Source organism: Oncorhynchus tshawytscha, linkage group LG30 (genome assembly GCF_018296145.1).
Source record: "Oncorhynchus tshawytscha isolate Ot180627B linkage group LG30, Otsh_v2.0, whole genome shotgun sequence".
Lineage (NCBI taxonomy): Eukaryota > Metazoa > Chordata > Actinopteri > Salmoniformes > Salmonidae > Oncorhynchus > Oncorhynchus tshawytscha.
This window is the reverse complement of record NC_056458.1, coordinates 48,457,404-48,472,940: the sequence shown is the minus strand read 5'-3', so window position 1 is coordinate 48,472,940 and position 15,537 is coordinate 48,457,404. Positions and strand designations below refer to the sequence as shown.

Below are 15,537 nucleotides of genomic sequence, written 5' to 3'. Positions count from 1 at the left end.
TTTCTCCTATCACAGCCATTAAAATCTGCAACTCTTTTATGGTGAAATACCTGAGCAGCTTCCTTATTCTCCTGCAACTGAGTTAGGAAGAACGCATGTATCATGACACAAGGCGAGACCCAGATGCAGACACAGGAGGCCGATGGTTGGAGTCTTACAATGTTTATTAATCCAAAAGGAGGAGGCAAGAGGTCGTGGACAGGCCAAAGGTCAAAACCAGATCAGAGTCCAGGAGGTACAGAGTGGCAGACAGGCTCATGGTCAGGACAGGCAGAATGGTCAGGCAGACACGGGGTCAGGACAGGCAGAATGGTCAGGCAGGCAGAATGGTCAGGCAGGCGGGTACAGAGTCCAGAAACAGGCAACGGTCAAAACTGGGAGGACTAGAAAAAGGAGAATAGCAAAAAGCAGGAGAATGGGGGAAAAACGCTGGTTGACTTGGAAAAACATACAAGACTATAAATACACTGGCACAGAGAGACAGGTAACACAGGGATAAATACACTGGCACAGAGAGACAGGAAACACAGGGATAAATACACTGGCACAGAGAGACAGGAAACACAGGGATAAATACACTGGCACAGAGAGACAGGTAACACAGGGATAAATACACTGGCACAGAGAGACAGGAAACACAGGGATAAATACACTGGCACAGAGAGACAGGAAACACAGGGATAAATACACTGGGGAAAATCAGTGACACCTGGAGGGGGTGGAGACAATCACAAGGAGCTGGTGAAACAGATCAGGGCATGACAGCATGTAAGTAAGCCTGTATCTTTGTAGTGACTGGGGGTGTTGATACACCATCCAAAGTGTAATGAATAACTTCATCAAGCTCAAAGGGATATTCAATGTCTTATTTTTTGTTATTGTTGATTTTTACCGATCAACAAATAGGTGGTCTTCTTTGCGAGGCATTGGAAGACCTCCCTGGTCTTCGTGATTGAATCTGTGATTGAAAATCACTGCTCGACTGAGGGACCTTTCAGATAATTGTATGTGTAAGATACAAAGGTTAAGTAGGCATTCAAAAATAATTTTAAACATTATTATTGCCGAGGGAGTCCATGCAACTTATTATGTGAGTTGTTAAGCACATTTTTACTCCAGAACGTATTTGGACTTGCCATTATGAAGGAGTTGAATACTTATTAACTCAAGACATTTCAGCTTTTAATTTTGAATTCATTTGTAAACATTTCTAAAACATAATTCCACGTTGACATTATGGGGTATTGTGTGGAGGCCAGTGACCCAAACCTCTGAATGGAATCCATTTTAAATTCAGGCTGTAACACAACAACATGTGTGGTAATTCAAGAGGTGTGAATACATTCTGAAGGCTCTGTATATTATGTCTATAAGCCTTTATAGCCATTCAATAAATAACATATATCAGTGTCATATCACGGTTTAATGTATTTAATGTATATTTAGATATAGTTATATTTAGAAGTACTTGAAGTCTCAAATGCATTTATATCTCTCTTTTGCTATCTCGGTTCATTTTTTGATTGGAAGGACGCTATGTGTAACTACAGTGTATCTGGCATAGTGAATGATTGTATTGTTGCTTCACTCAATGAAGTGAAGTGGTATGAAAAAAAAGTAAAATATTTACACTATATATAATACTGTACGTTTTCTTTAATTTGTTCTGGATTTGGGGACTATAAAAAGATCCCTGGTGGCATGCCTGGTGGGATAAGTGTGTGTGTGTGTGTCGAAGCTGTGTGTAAGTTGACTATGCAAACAATTTGGGATTTTCCACACATTAATGTTTCTCATAAAAATAAGAAGTGATGCAGTCAGTCTCTCCTCAACTCTTAGCCAAGAGAGACTGCCATGCATAGTATTTATATCAGCCCTCTGATTACAATTAAGAGCAACATGTGCCGATCTGTTCTGGGCTGCAGCTAGGTCTTTCCTTGCATCACTGGACCCCATGGCTACAGTGTTAAACGTGTTAACCCTCGCAAGGCTGCAGGCCCAGACGGCATCCCCAGCCGCGCCCTCAGAGCATGCGCAGACCAGCTGGCCGGTGTGTTTACGGACATATTCAATCAATCCCTATACCAGTCTGCTGTTCCCACATGCTTCAAGAGGGCCACCATTGTTCCTGTTCCCAAGAAAGCTAAGGTAACTGAGCTAAACGACTACCGCCCCGTAGCACTCACATCCGTCATCATGAAGTGCTTTGAGAGACTAGTCAAGGACCATATCACCTCCACCCTACCTGACACCCTAGACCCACTCCAATTTGCTTACCGCCCAAATAGGTCCACAGACGATGCAATCTCAACCACACTGCACACTGCCCTAACCCATCTGGACAAGAGGAATACCTATGTGAGAATGCTGTTCATCGACTACAGCTCGGCATTCAACACCATAGTACCCTCCAAGCTCGTCATCAAGCTCGAGACCCTGGGTCTCGACCCCGCCCTGTGCAACTGGGTACTGGACTTCCTGACGGGCCGCCCCCAGGTGGTGAGGGTAGGCAACAACATCTCCTCCCCGCTGATCCTCAACACTGGGGCCCCACAAGGGTGCGTTCTGAGCCCTCTCCTGTACTCCCTGTTCACCCACGACTGCGTGGCCACGCACACCTCCAACTCAATCATCAAGTTTGCGGACGACACAACAGTGGTAGGCTTGATTACCAACAACGACGAGACGGCCTACAGGGAGGAGGTAAGGGCCCTCGGAGTGTGGTGTCAGGAAAATAACCTCACACTCAACGTCAACAAAACTAAGGAGATGATTGTGGACTTCAGGAAACAGCAGAGGGAACACCCCCCCATCCACATCGATGGAACAGTAGTGGAGAGGGTAGCAAGTTTTAAGTTCCTCGGCATACACATCACAGACAAACTGAATTGGTCCACTCACACAGACAGCATCGTGAGGAAGGCGCAGCAGCGCCTCTTCAACCTCAGGAGGCTGAAGAAATTCGGCTCGTCACCAAAAGCACTCACAAACTTCTACAGATGCACAATCGAGAGCATCCTGGCGGGCTGTATCACCGCCTGGTATGGCAACTGCACCGCCCTCAACCGTAAGGCTCTCCAGAGGGTAGTGAGGTCTGCACAACGCATCACCGGGGGCAAACTACCTGCCCTCCAGGACACCTACACCACCCGATGCTACAGGAAGGCCATAAAGATCATCAAGGACATCAACCACCCGAGCCACTGCCTGTTCACCCCGCTGTCATCCAGAAGGCGAGGTCAGTACAGGTGCATCAAAGCTGGGACCGAGAGACTGAAAAACAGCTTCTATCACAAGGCCATCAGACTGTTAAACAGCCACCACTAACATTGAGTGGCTGCTGCCAACACACTGTCAATGACACTGACTCAACTCCAGCCACTTTAATAATGGGAATTGATGGGAAATGATGTAAATATATCACTAGCCACTTTAAACAATGCTAACTTATATAATGTTACTTACCCTACATTATTCATCTCATATGCATACGTAGATACTGTACTCTATATCATCGACTGCATCCTTATGTAATACATGTATCACTAGCCACTTTAACTATGCCACTTTGTTTACATACTCATCTCATATGTATATACTGTACTCGATAGCATCTACTGTATCTTGCCTATGCTGCTCTGTACCATCACTCATTCATATATCCTTATGTACATATTCTTTATCCCCTTATACTGTGTATAAGACAGTAGTTTTTTGGAATTGTTAGTTAGATTACTTGTTCGTTATTACTGCATTGTCGGAACTAGAAGCACAAGCATTTCGCTACACTCGCATTAACATCTGCTAACCATGTGTATGTGACAAATAAAATTTGATTTGATTTAGATTTTGGCTGGACAATAATCAAGATCAGACTAAACTAGAGCCTGCAGAACTTTCTTTTTGGAGTGTGGTGTTAAAAAAGCAGAGCATCTCTTTATTACGGACAGATCTCTCCGCATCTTTGCAACCACTGAATCTATATGTTTTGACCGTGACAGTTTACAATCTAAGGTAACACCAAGTAATTTAGTCTCCTCAACTTCTTCAACAGCCACACCATTACCAGATTCAACTGAGGTCTAGCACTTAAGGAATGATTTGTACCAAATACAATGCTCTTAGTTTTGGAGATGTTCAGGACCAGTTTATTACTGGCAACCCATTCCATCCCAGAAACTCTTTGTTAAGGGTATCAGTGACATCATTAGCTGTGGTTGCTGATGAGTATGTGGTTGATTCATCAGCATACATGGACACACATGCTTTGTTTAATGCCAGTGGCAGGTCATTGGTGAAAATAGAAAAGAGTAGAGGGCCTAGAGAGCTGCCCTGCGGTACACCACACTTTACATGTTTGACATTAGAGACACTTCCATTAAATAATTCCCTTTGAGTTATATTAGATAGATAGCTCTGAATCCACGATATGTCAGAGATTGAAAAGTCATAGCACTTAAGTTTTTTCAACAACAGGTTATGGTCAATAATATCAATGGCTGCACTGAAATCTAACAGTACAGCTCCCACAATCTCCTTATTATATATTTATTTAAACCAATCATCAGTCATTTGTGTCAGTGCAGTACATGTTGAGTTCCCTTCTCTATAAGCATTCTGAATGTCTTGTTAATTTGTTTACAGAGAAAAAGCATTGTATTTGGTCAAACACCTTTTTTTTCCAACAGTTTGTTCAATAAACTCACAATGAGTCACTCAGCTTCCTGTTCAATAAACTCAGAATGAGTCACTCAGCTTCCTGTTCAATAAACTCACAATGAGTCACTCAGCTTCCTGTTCAATAAACTCACAATGAGTCACTCAGCTTCCTGTTCAATAAACTCACAATGAGTCACTCAGCTTCCTGTTCAATAAACTCACAATGAGTCACTCAGCTTCCTGTTCAATAAACTCACAATGATTCACTCAGCTTCCTGTTCAATAAACTCACAATGAGTCACTCAGCTTCCTGTTTAGTAAACTCACAATGAGTCACTCAGATTCCTGTTCAATAAACTCACAATGAGTCACTCAGTTTCCTGTTCAATAAACTCACAATGAGTCACTCAGCTTCCTGTTCAATAAACTCACAATGAGTCACTCAGCTTCTGCCAGTCCTGTTCTATAAACTCACAATGAGTCACTCAGCATCCGCCAGTCCTGTTCTATAAACTCACAATGAGTCACTCAGCTTCCTGTTCAATAAACTCACAATGAGTCACTCAGCCTGCCAGTCCTGTTCTATAAACTCACAATGAGTCACTCAGCATCTGCCAGTCCTGTTCTATGAACTCACAATGAGTCACTCAGCATCCGCCAGTCCTGTTCTATAAACTCAAATGAGTCACTCAGCCACGGAGAAGGAAGGGAGGGCAGAGATGGGAGGAAAGGGGACAGAAAAATAAAGTAGTGAGACCTGGAAGGGGTTACAGTGAGATTAGTATGAGAACAGAGACCTGGAGGGGGGTTACAGTGAGATTAGTAGGAGAACAGAGACCTGGAGGGGGGTGTAGTGAGATTAGTAGGAGAACAGAGACTGGAGGAGGTTACAGTGAGATTAGTAGGAGAACAGAGACCTGGAGGGGGTTACAGTGAGATTAGTACGAGAACAGAGACCTGGGGGGGGTTACAGTGAGATTAGTAGGAGAACAGAGACCTGGAGGGGGTGTAGTGAGATTAGTAGGAGACCAGAGACTGGAGGAGGTTACAGTGAGATTAGTAGGAGAACAGAGACCTGGAGGGGGTTACAGTGAGATTAGTCGGAGAACAGAGACCTGGAAGAGGTTACAGTGAGATTAGTAGGAGAACAGAGACCTGGAGGGGGTTAGAGTGAGATTAGTAGGAGAACAGAGACCTGGAGGGGGGTTGAATTGAGATTAGTAGGAGAACAGAGACCTGGAGGGGGTTACAGTGAGATTAGTAGGAGAACAGAGACCTGGAGGGGTTACAGTGAGATTAGTAGGAGAACAGAGAACTGGAGGGGGTTACAGTGAGATTAGTAGGAGAACAGAGACCTGGAGGGGGGTTGTAGTGAGATTAGTAGGAGAACAGAGACCTGGAGGGGGTTGTAGTGAGATTAGTAGGAGAACAGAGGCCTGGAGGGGGTTACAGTGAGATTAGTCGGAGAACAGAGACCTGGAAGAGGTTACAGTGAGATTAGTAGGAGAACAGAGACCTGGAGGGGGTTACAGTGAGATTAGTAGGAGAACAGAGACCTGGAGGGGGTTACAGTGAGATTAGTAGGAGAACAGAGACCTGGAGGGATTACAGTGAGATTAGTAGGAGAACAGAGACCTGGAGGGGGGTTACAGCGAGATTAGTAGGAGAACAGAGACCTGGAGGGGGTTACAGTGAGATTAGTAGGAGAACAGAGACCTGGAGGTGGGGGTGCAGTGAGATTAGTAGGAGAACAGAGACCTGGAGTGAGGGGGTTGTTACAGTGAGATTAGTAGGAGAACAGAGACCTGGAGGGGGTTACAGTGAGATTAGTAGGAGAACAGAGACCTGGAGGGGGTTACAGTGAGATTAGTAGGAGAACAGAGACCTGGAGGGGGCAGTGAGATTAGTAGGAGAACAGAGACCTGGAGGGGGTTGTAGTGAGATTAGTAGGAGAACAGAGACCTGGAGGGGTTACAGTGAGATTAGTAGGAGAACAGAGACCTGGAGGGGGGTTAGTCGGAGAACAGAGTGAGATTAGTAGGAGAACAGAGACCTGGAGGGGTTACAGTGAGATTAGTAGGAGAACAGAGACCTGGAGGGGGTTACAGTGAGATTAGTAGGAGAACAGAGACCTGGAGGGGATTAGTAGGAGAACAGACCTGGAAGGGGTTACAGTGAGGGGGATTAGTAGGAGAACAGAGACCTGGAGGGGGTTACAGTGAGATTAGTAGGAGAACAGAGACCTGGAGGGGGTTACAGTGAGATTAGTAGGAGAACAGAGACCTGGAGGCAGTGAGATTAGTAGGGGAGTGGAGGGGGTTACAGTGAGATTAGTAGGAGAACAGAGACCTGGAGGGGGTTGTAGTGAGATTAGTAGGAGAACAGAGACCTGGAGGGGGGAGGTTAGGAGAACAGAGACCTGAGTGAGATTAGTAGGAGAACAGAGACCTGGAGGGGGTTACAGTGAGATTAGTAGGAGAACAGAGACCTGGAGAGGTTACAGTGAGATTAGTAGGAGAACAGAGACCTGGAGGGGGGGTTAGGAGAACAGAGAGAGTGAGATTAGTAGGAGAACAGAGACCTGGAGGGGGTTGAAGTGAGATTAGTAGGAGAACAGAGACCTGGAGGGGTTACAGTGAGATTAGTCGGAGAACAGAGACCTGGAAGAGGTTACAGTGAGATTAGTAGGAGAACAGAGACCTGGAGGGGGTTACAGTGAGATTAGTAGGAGAACAGAGACCTGGATTAGTAGGGGGTGTTACAGTGAGATTAGTAGGAGAACAGAGACCTGGAGGGGGTTACAGTGAGATTAGTAGGAGAACAGAGACCTGGAGGGGGTTACAGTGAGATTAGTAGGAGAACAGAGACCTGGAGGGGGGTTAGGAGAACAGAGTGAGATTAGTAGGAGAACAGAGACCTGGAGGGGGGTTACAGTGAGATTAGTAGGAGAACAGAGACCTGGAGGGGGTTGTAGTGAGATTAGTAGGAGAACAGAGACCTGGAGGGGGGTTACAGTGAGATTAGTAGGAGAACAGAGACCTGGAGGGGGTTACAGTGAGATTAGTAGGAGAACAGAGACCTGGAGGGGGTTGGGGTAGTAGGAGAACAGAGACCTGGAGTGAGATTAGTAGGAGAACAGAGACCTGGAGGGGGTTACAGTGAGATTAGTAGGAGAACAGAGACCTGGAGGGGGTTACAGTTAGATTAGTAGGAGAACAGAGACCTGGAGGGGGGTACAGTGAGATTAGGAGGAGAACAGAGACCTGGAGGGGTTACAGTGAGATTAGTAGGAGAACAGAGACCTGGAGGGGGTTACAGTGAGATTAGTAGGAGAACAGAGGCCTGGAGGGGGTTACAGTGAGATTAGTAGGAGAACAGAGACCTGGAGGGGGTTACAGTGAGATTAGTAGGAGAACAGAGACCTGGAGGGGGCCAGAGTGAGATTAGTAGGAGAACAGAGACCTGGAGGGGGTTACAGTGAGATTAGTAGGAGAACAGAGACCTGGAGGGGGGTTGTAGTGAGATTAGTAGCCCTGTGCCATCATCGTGACGACCAGATGCTCTCCGACTATGAGAGAAAATATCGTCAGATGAAGAGAGAGCAGCTGGAGTAGCAGTGTTCTCTGGAGTAGAGAACAGAAAAACAGTGTCTTTCAAACTAGGGATTTCTTGGTTGGTTCTTACTGTTCAGCCCGTCTCAAGACTGTACTGTTCAGCCCGGCTCAAGACTGTACTGTTCAGCCCGGCTCAAGACTGTACTGTTCAGCCCGGCTCAAGACTGTACTGTTCAGCCCGGCTCAAGACTGTACTGTTCAGCCCGGCTCAAGACTGTACTGTTCAGCCCGGCTCAAGACTGACTGTTCAGCCCGGCTCAAGACTGTACTGTTCAGCCCGGCTCAAGACTGTACTGTTCAGAAAATAACCTTTATTCAATCAGTACTCCAGTTCTCTGTGTCCTATATTATCTGTGTCCTAAGTTCTCTGTGTTCTATGTTTTCTGTGTCCTATGTTCTCTCTGTCCTATGTTCTCTGTGTCCTACATTATCTGTGTCCTATGTTATCTGTGTCCCATGTTCTCTGTGTCCTATTTTATCTGTGTCCTATGTTAACTGTGTCCTATATTATCTGTGTCCTATGTTCTCTGTGTCCTATATTATCTGTGTCCTATGTTCTCTCTGTCCTATGTTCTCTGTGTCCTATATTATCTGTGTCCTATGTTCTCTGTGTTCTATGTTATCTGTGTCCTATGTTCTCTGTGTCCTATATTAAATGTGTCCTATATTATATGTGTCCTTTGTTCACTGTGTCCTATGTTCTCTGTGTCCTATGTTCTCTGTGTCCTATATAATATGTGTCCTATATTATATGTGTCCTTTGTTCTCTGTGTCCTATGTTCTCTGTGTCCTATGTTCTCTGTGTCCTATATTATCTGTGTCCTATGTTCTCTGTGTCCTATGTTATCTGTGTCCTATGTTATCTGTGTCCTATATTATATGTGTCCTATATTATAGGTGTCCTATATTATATGTGTCCTATATTATATGTGTCCTATATTATATGTGTCCTATATGTGTCCTATATTATATGTGTCCTATATTATATGTGTCCTATATTATATGTGTCCTATATTATATGTGTCCTTTGTTCTCTGTGTTCTATGTTATCCTGATTCATCTAATCAAAGGCTTGATGATGAGTTGATTAGCTGAATCAGGTGTGTTGGTGCAGTAACTAAAATGTGAATCCCTTTGGGTTCCCAGGACCAGGATTGGGAACCAGTGATGTAACTCTATGTGTTGTACTAATGACCAACAGGTATTGATGATCCAGTATATAAGTCTGTTGTCTCTGCCCAGGTACTCACACTAGACCTGGGCTGTCAGGTCCACCATATCACCTGAGGAGGTGGGTTCACCTTTACAGTGACATGATAAACAGTGGCTTTAGTAGTTGATGGAGATGTTGACATTCTGGTATTTAGTTTGATGTCTGAAGTGAGTGGTTTAATTAACTATTTTTTAGCAACTGGTATCAAATGCAGTAACATTGAATACATAAATAAATACAATTTAAATATAATATTAATTTATTTATTATTATAAATTATTTGCAATTTACAATTTTGATGAACTTGGATAATTTCCTTTCCACTAACGATGCTTCAATTATGTTTTGGTCAACAGGTGAAGTAATGTGCAGTTTTGAATATATCTATATTTGTAATAATGTATTCATGGATAATGTATTTCCACAGATTATCACCAGCCAGAGGGAGACGTTAACACCTCCAGTCAGGATGAGTTCCCTGACCTCTGACCCTAACCAGACAGACATCAACACCATCATCCGACCCCCTTACTTCTTCATCAGTGGTTTCATAGCCATCCCCGACATGAACTACTACTACATCTTCCTCTGTTTTGTTTACATCATCTCTCTGGTAAGGCTGTAGCTCTGGTCCAGGGTGTTACTAACTAGCTCTGGTCCAGGGTGTTACTAACTACTTCTGGTCCAGGGTGTTACTAACTAGCTCTGGTCCAGGGTGTTACTAACTACTTCTGGTCCAGGGTGTTACTAACTAGCTCTGGTCCACGGTGTTACTAACTACATCTGGTCCAGGGTGATACTAACTAGCTCTGGTCCAGGGTGTTACTAGCTACTTCTGGTCCACGGTGTTACTAACCAGCTCTGGTCCAGGGTGTTACAAACTAGCTCTGGTCCAGGGTGTTACTAACTAGCTCTGGTCCAGGGTGTTACTAACTACTTCTGGTCCAGGGTGGTTCTAACCAGCTCTGGTCCAGGGTGGTACTAACCAGCTCTGGTCCAGGGTGTTACTTCCCAGCTCTGGTCCAGGGTGTCACTAACAAGCTCTGGTCCAGGGTGTTACTAACTTAAGGAAACGTAATATACTATACATTTCCATTTTGGGTCATTTCTGCTGTGTGTGTGTGTGTGTGTGTGTGTGTGTGTGTGTGTGTGTGTGTGTGTGTGTGTGTGTGTGTGTGTGTGTGTGTGTGTGTGTGTGTGTGTGTGTGTGTGTGTGTGTGTGTGTTGGGTCTAGGTGGGCAACACCTTCGTCATGACTGGCATCTACGTGGACCGCAGTCTCCACAGGTAATCAGACCTCTTTAATCTCATTAACACAATACATTGTATAACAGCCTTTATTGGACAGTCTATCTTATTGAAGTCCCAGTTCCCCTGAACCTCACAGACATGTGTCTGGGAGCCTGCCCTGCTCCCCGATCTCCATTACATGATACTCAAATGTTTTAATTTTCATGAAATCACAAGTGCAATATAGCAAAACACACCTTAGCTTGTTGTTAATCCACCTGGCATGTCAGATTTCAAAAAAGCTTCTCTCTCAAAAAGGACATCTCTCTCAGTAGACAAAACATTACCAACAGCTAGCAGCCAAGTAGATTGGTCACAAAAGTCAGAAAAGCAATAAAATGAATCGCTTACCTTTGATGATCTTCGGATGTTTGCACTCGGGAGACTCCCAGTTACACAATAAATATTCCTTTTGTTCCATAAACATTATTTTTATATCCGTAAAGTTTGTAGAAACATGTCAAACGTTTTTTATAATCAATCCTCAGGTTGTTTTTACAATATATAATCGATAATATTTCAACCGGGACTGTAGCTTCTTCAATAGGAGAGAGAGAGAAAATGTCTACTCCAAGCTGTTGCACATGCAAAACGCTGCTGGCACCCAGCCATCCAATGACACAATGTGATCTTTCTGGCTCATTTTTCAAAATAAAAGCCTGAAACTATGTTTAAAGACTGGTCACATCATGGGGAAGTCATAGGAAAAGGAATCTGGTTGATAGAGCGAAGGCAGGCTATGGAACAGAGAGCTTTCAGGAAAAACAGAATTTGCGGATTGGATTTTCCTCAGGTTTTCGCCTGCAATATCAGTTCTGTTGTACTCACAGACAATATTTTAACAGTTTTGGAAACTTTAGAGTGTTTTTCTATCCTAATCTGACAATTATATGCATATTCTAGATTCTGGGCCTGAGAAATAGGCAGTTTCATTTGGGTACGTTTTTCATCCAAACATCAAAAACCCCTACACTCAACAGGTTAATATTAAAATATATCTATGTTCTGACCTTACAGCCCCAAGTACATCGCTGTGTTCAACCTGGCCTTCACAGACATATGTCTGGGAGCCTGCCCTGCTCCCCGATCTCTGTTACGTGATATTTACATTAATATTAAAATATGTCTATGTTCTGACCTTACAGCCCCAAGTACATCGCTGTGTTCAACCTGGCCTTCACAGACGTGTGTGAAAGCACGGCCCTGGTTCCCAAGCTGCTGGACATGTTTCTGTTCAGCAGACAGCTCATCTCCTACGATCAGTGTCTCACGAGCCTCTTCTTCGTCTTCCTCTTCATCACCATGCAGTCCTTCAACCTCACCATCCTCTCCTATGACAGACTGGTGGCCATCTGCTGCCCGCTCAGGTCTCAGATAATATATCATATTATTAACTCAATTAAAATAACATTCAGAAACACTATTTAATTTTACCCTTCTGGGATACATTTTTTTTATTTTGAATTGAATAATTTGATTTGACAATTTATTCAAATGTATTTATTAAATGTATATAATATATATAAAATAAATACGATTTAACATGGATTCACTTCTTGTAAAATCATATATCAGGATATAGTTACCTGACAGGTAACTAACTAATTAACTATTAATTAACAGGGGAAACACCTTGATCACAAAGGAGGATTACCAGGGTGAGGTTCGGCCAATGCACTCTGGTCGTGCTGACCCCTGCAAGTTCTCCAAATGTGGGAATCTCGACTGAATAATTATATATATGAAAAAACATACAAAGACAAATCATATAAACCATTGACGATAATAACATGATAAAGTTGAAGATCTTTTCCCCCACAGAGATGCTATTAAATGACCAGAGGGGCTGTGTCATCAACTCTCAAAGTTCCATTGTAATGTTCTTTCCAGGTACCACATGATGATCACTCACAGGTCCATGCTCCAGCTGACGGGGGCCGCCTGGGCATTTGCTGTGTTGATGGTGTTGATCTCTGTGTGTCTCATCACCCGGCTCTCTTTCTGTAGGTTAGTATGTATCGTGTTGTAGTGCACCGACTACACCGCAAAAGCATAGCTTCTGTGAAGTGTAGATTTATCTGTTAAATCACATCAAACTATTGGTTTAATTAAGTGCATTTCAAATGTTACTTTACAGTAAACCAATAACACAAAGGAGATAAACAAATGTTACGTTGTCATTGTCACCTGTCAGGTTCTTGTAAAAGTTGATGGCTCAATGTTGTCATGAACTCAGGTCCTCTTGAATGCTAATTCAACAGTAACTAATTCTAACTAACTAATTAACTAACTAACTAACTAACTAACTCCAACAGATAAGGAGGTGAACCTATAGCTGATAACGTCTCTAAAAAGGTTTCTAAAAACCCTGGATTAGCAGAAGACAACGTTTCTGTTGTTCTCCTTAATATCTAATGAAATGGCACTGTATATAATGTATATAATATGATGTATATAATATGATGTATATAATATATATAATATGATGTATATGATGTATATAATATGATGTATATAATATAATGTATATAATATAATATAATGTATATAATATGATGTATATAATATAATGTATATAATATAATATAATGTATATAATATGATGTATATAATATAATGTATATAATATAATGTATATAATATAATGTATATAATATAATGTATATAATATATTGTATATAATACATTGTATATAATATAATGTATATAATATAATGTATATATATATTGTATAAAATACATTGTATATAATATAATGTATATAATATAATATAATACATTGTATATAATATAATGTATATAATATAATGTATATATAATGTATATAATATAATGTATATAATATATTGTATATATATATATAATAATGTATATAATATAATGTATATAATATAATGTATATAATATAATGTATATAATATGATGTATATAATATAATGTATATAATATAATGTATATAATGTATTGTATATAATACATTGTATATAATATAATGTATATAATATGATGTATATAATATAATGTATATAATGTATTGTATATAATATATTGTATATAATATATTGTATATAATGTATTGTATTTCATGTATTGTATTTTAGGTCTCTGGTGATCGACAGCTACCTCTGTGACCACGGTCCCCTGTTCCGTCTGGCGGCCCCCTGTTCTAACGTGGTCCCTAATCAGATGATGGCGTATCTCAACCCCTGTATAGTTCTCTATCTCCCCATGGTCTTCATCATATCATCATACATCTGTATAACACACGCCCTGTTCACCATCACACTGCCCCAGGACAGGTGAGAAGTAATACTGATTGGAATAAGTCAAGTAGAAGTAAGTAGACTTGTCCAAGCCAGAACGGCCCATATGCTGATTGGTGTGGGGCCTCAGAAATATGTTTTTAGTTATGGACGTGTTACAGGAATGATAAATGCTGGGAAATATTGAGAATGCAATTAAACTGGATAAATTCTCTCTCTCTCTCTCTCTCTCTCTCTCTCTCTCTCTTTCACCCTCCACCCCTCTCTCTCCCTCTCTCTCTCCCGCTCTCTCTCTCTCTCCGTCTACCTCTCTCTCCCTCTCCATCCACCTCTTTCTGTCTCTCTCTCTCTCTCTCCATATACCTCTACCTCTCTCTTTCCCCCCCTCTCTCTTTCTTTCCCTCTCTCACACTCTCTATCCCTCTCTTTATCTCTCCAAGACTTGCACCTCACACCTAATACTGGTGGCCATATTCTATATTCTAAATATTGACAATGTAGTTAACCTGAATAGATAATCACATACTGTACTGACACACATTCTCTCTCGCTCTCTCTCTCTCTCTCTCTCTCTCTCTCTCTCTTTCTCTCTCTCTCTCTCTCTCCCACTTTCTTCCCTCCCTGTCTCCTTCTCCCTCTCTCTCACCTCGCTCTCTCCCTCTCCCACTCTTTCTCTTTCTCCCTCTCTCTCACTCTTTCTCTCTCTCCCTCCCTGTCTCCTTCTCCCTCTCTCACCTCTCTCTCTCTCTCTCTCTCTCTCTCTCTCTCACTCTCTCTCTCTCTCTCTCTCAGACTCAGAGCCATAAAGACATGTACCTCACACCTAATACTGGTGGCCATATTCTACCTGCCTGTAATCTTAACATACCTCCTCCAATCCCTCATACCAACCAACGCCCGGATCATCAACCTCTCCCTGACCTCGATACTGCCACCAATGCTCAATCCCATCATATACGTTCTGAAGACAGAGGAGTTTAAGGTATCAGCCAAGAAGATGCTCAGAAGAGGGGCCCAAAGAGCTGTGACGCAGGTCAAACCAACATGAAGTACTTGAATTATTTATCTTAAAAATAATATATTTACAGTGCCTTCTGAAAGTATTCATACCTAAACAACCATTTTCCAGTCTTGGCATAGATTTTCAAGCCGATTTAAGTCAAAACTGTAACTAACCCACTCAGGAACCCACTCAGGAACCCACTCAGGAACATTCAATGTCATCTTGATAAGCAACGCCAGTGTATATTTGATCTTGTGTTTTATGGATATTGTCTGAAAGGTGAATTTGTCTGTTGGAAGTCAGACTGAAGACTACCTGCCGTCCCTACACTCTAACCACTAGGCTACCTGCCGCCCCTACACTCTAACCACTAGGCTACCTGCCGCCCCTACACTCTAACCACTAGGCTTCCTGCCGTCCCTACACTCTAACCACTAGGCTACCTGCCGTCCCTACACTCTAACCACTAGGCTACCTGCCGCCCCTACACTCTAA

General features: G+C 42.5%; 1 protein-coding gene and 1 pseudogene across 1 annotated transcript; both read left to right on the top strand.

Moving 5' to 3' along the window:
* The first annotated feature begins 9,941 nt into the window (after positions 1–9,941).
* LOC121841408 (olfactory receptor 145-like) lies at positions 9,942–15,275 on the top strand. Its single transcript, XM_042309580.1, has 6 exons — positions 9,942–10,099; positions 10,721–10,773; positions 11,922–12,143; positions 12,667–12,783; positions 13,878–14,075; positions 14,832–15,275. The coding sequence occupies exons 1-6, from the start codon at positions 9,956–9,958 to the stop codon at positions 15,085–15,087; spliced, it is 990 nt and encodes a 329-aa protein (XP_042165514.1). The 5' UTR covers positions 9,942–9,955; the 3' UTR covers positions 15,088–15,275.
* LOC112239680 lies at positions 12,385–12,515 on the top strand (annotated as a pseudogene).
* Positions 15,276–15,537: the final 262 nt, after the last annotated feature.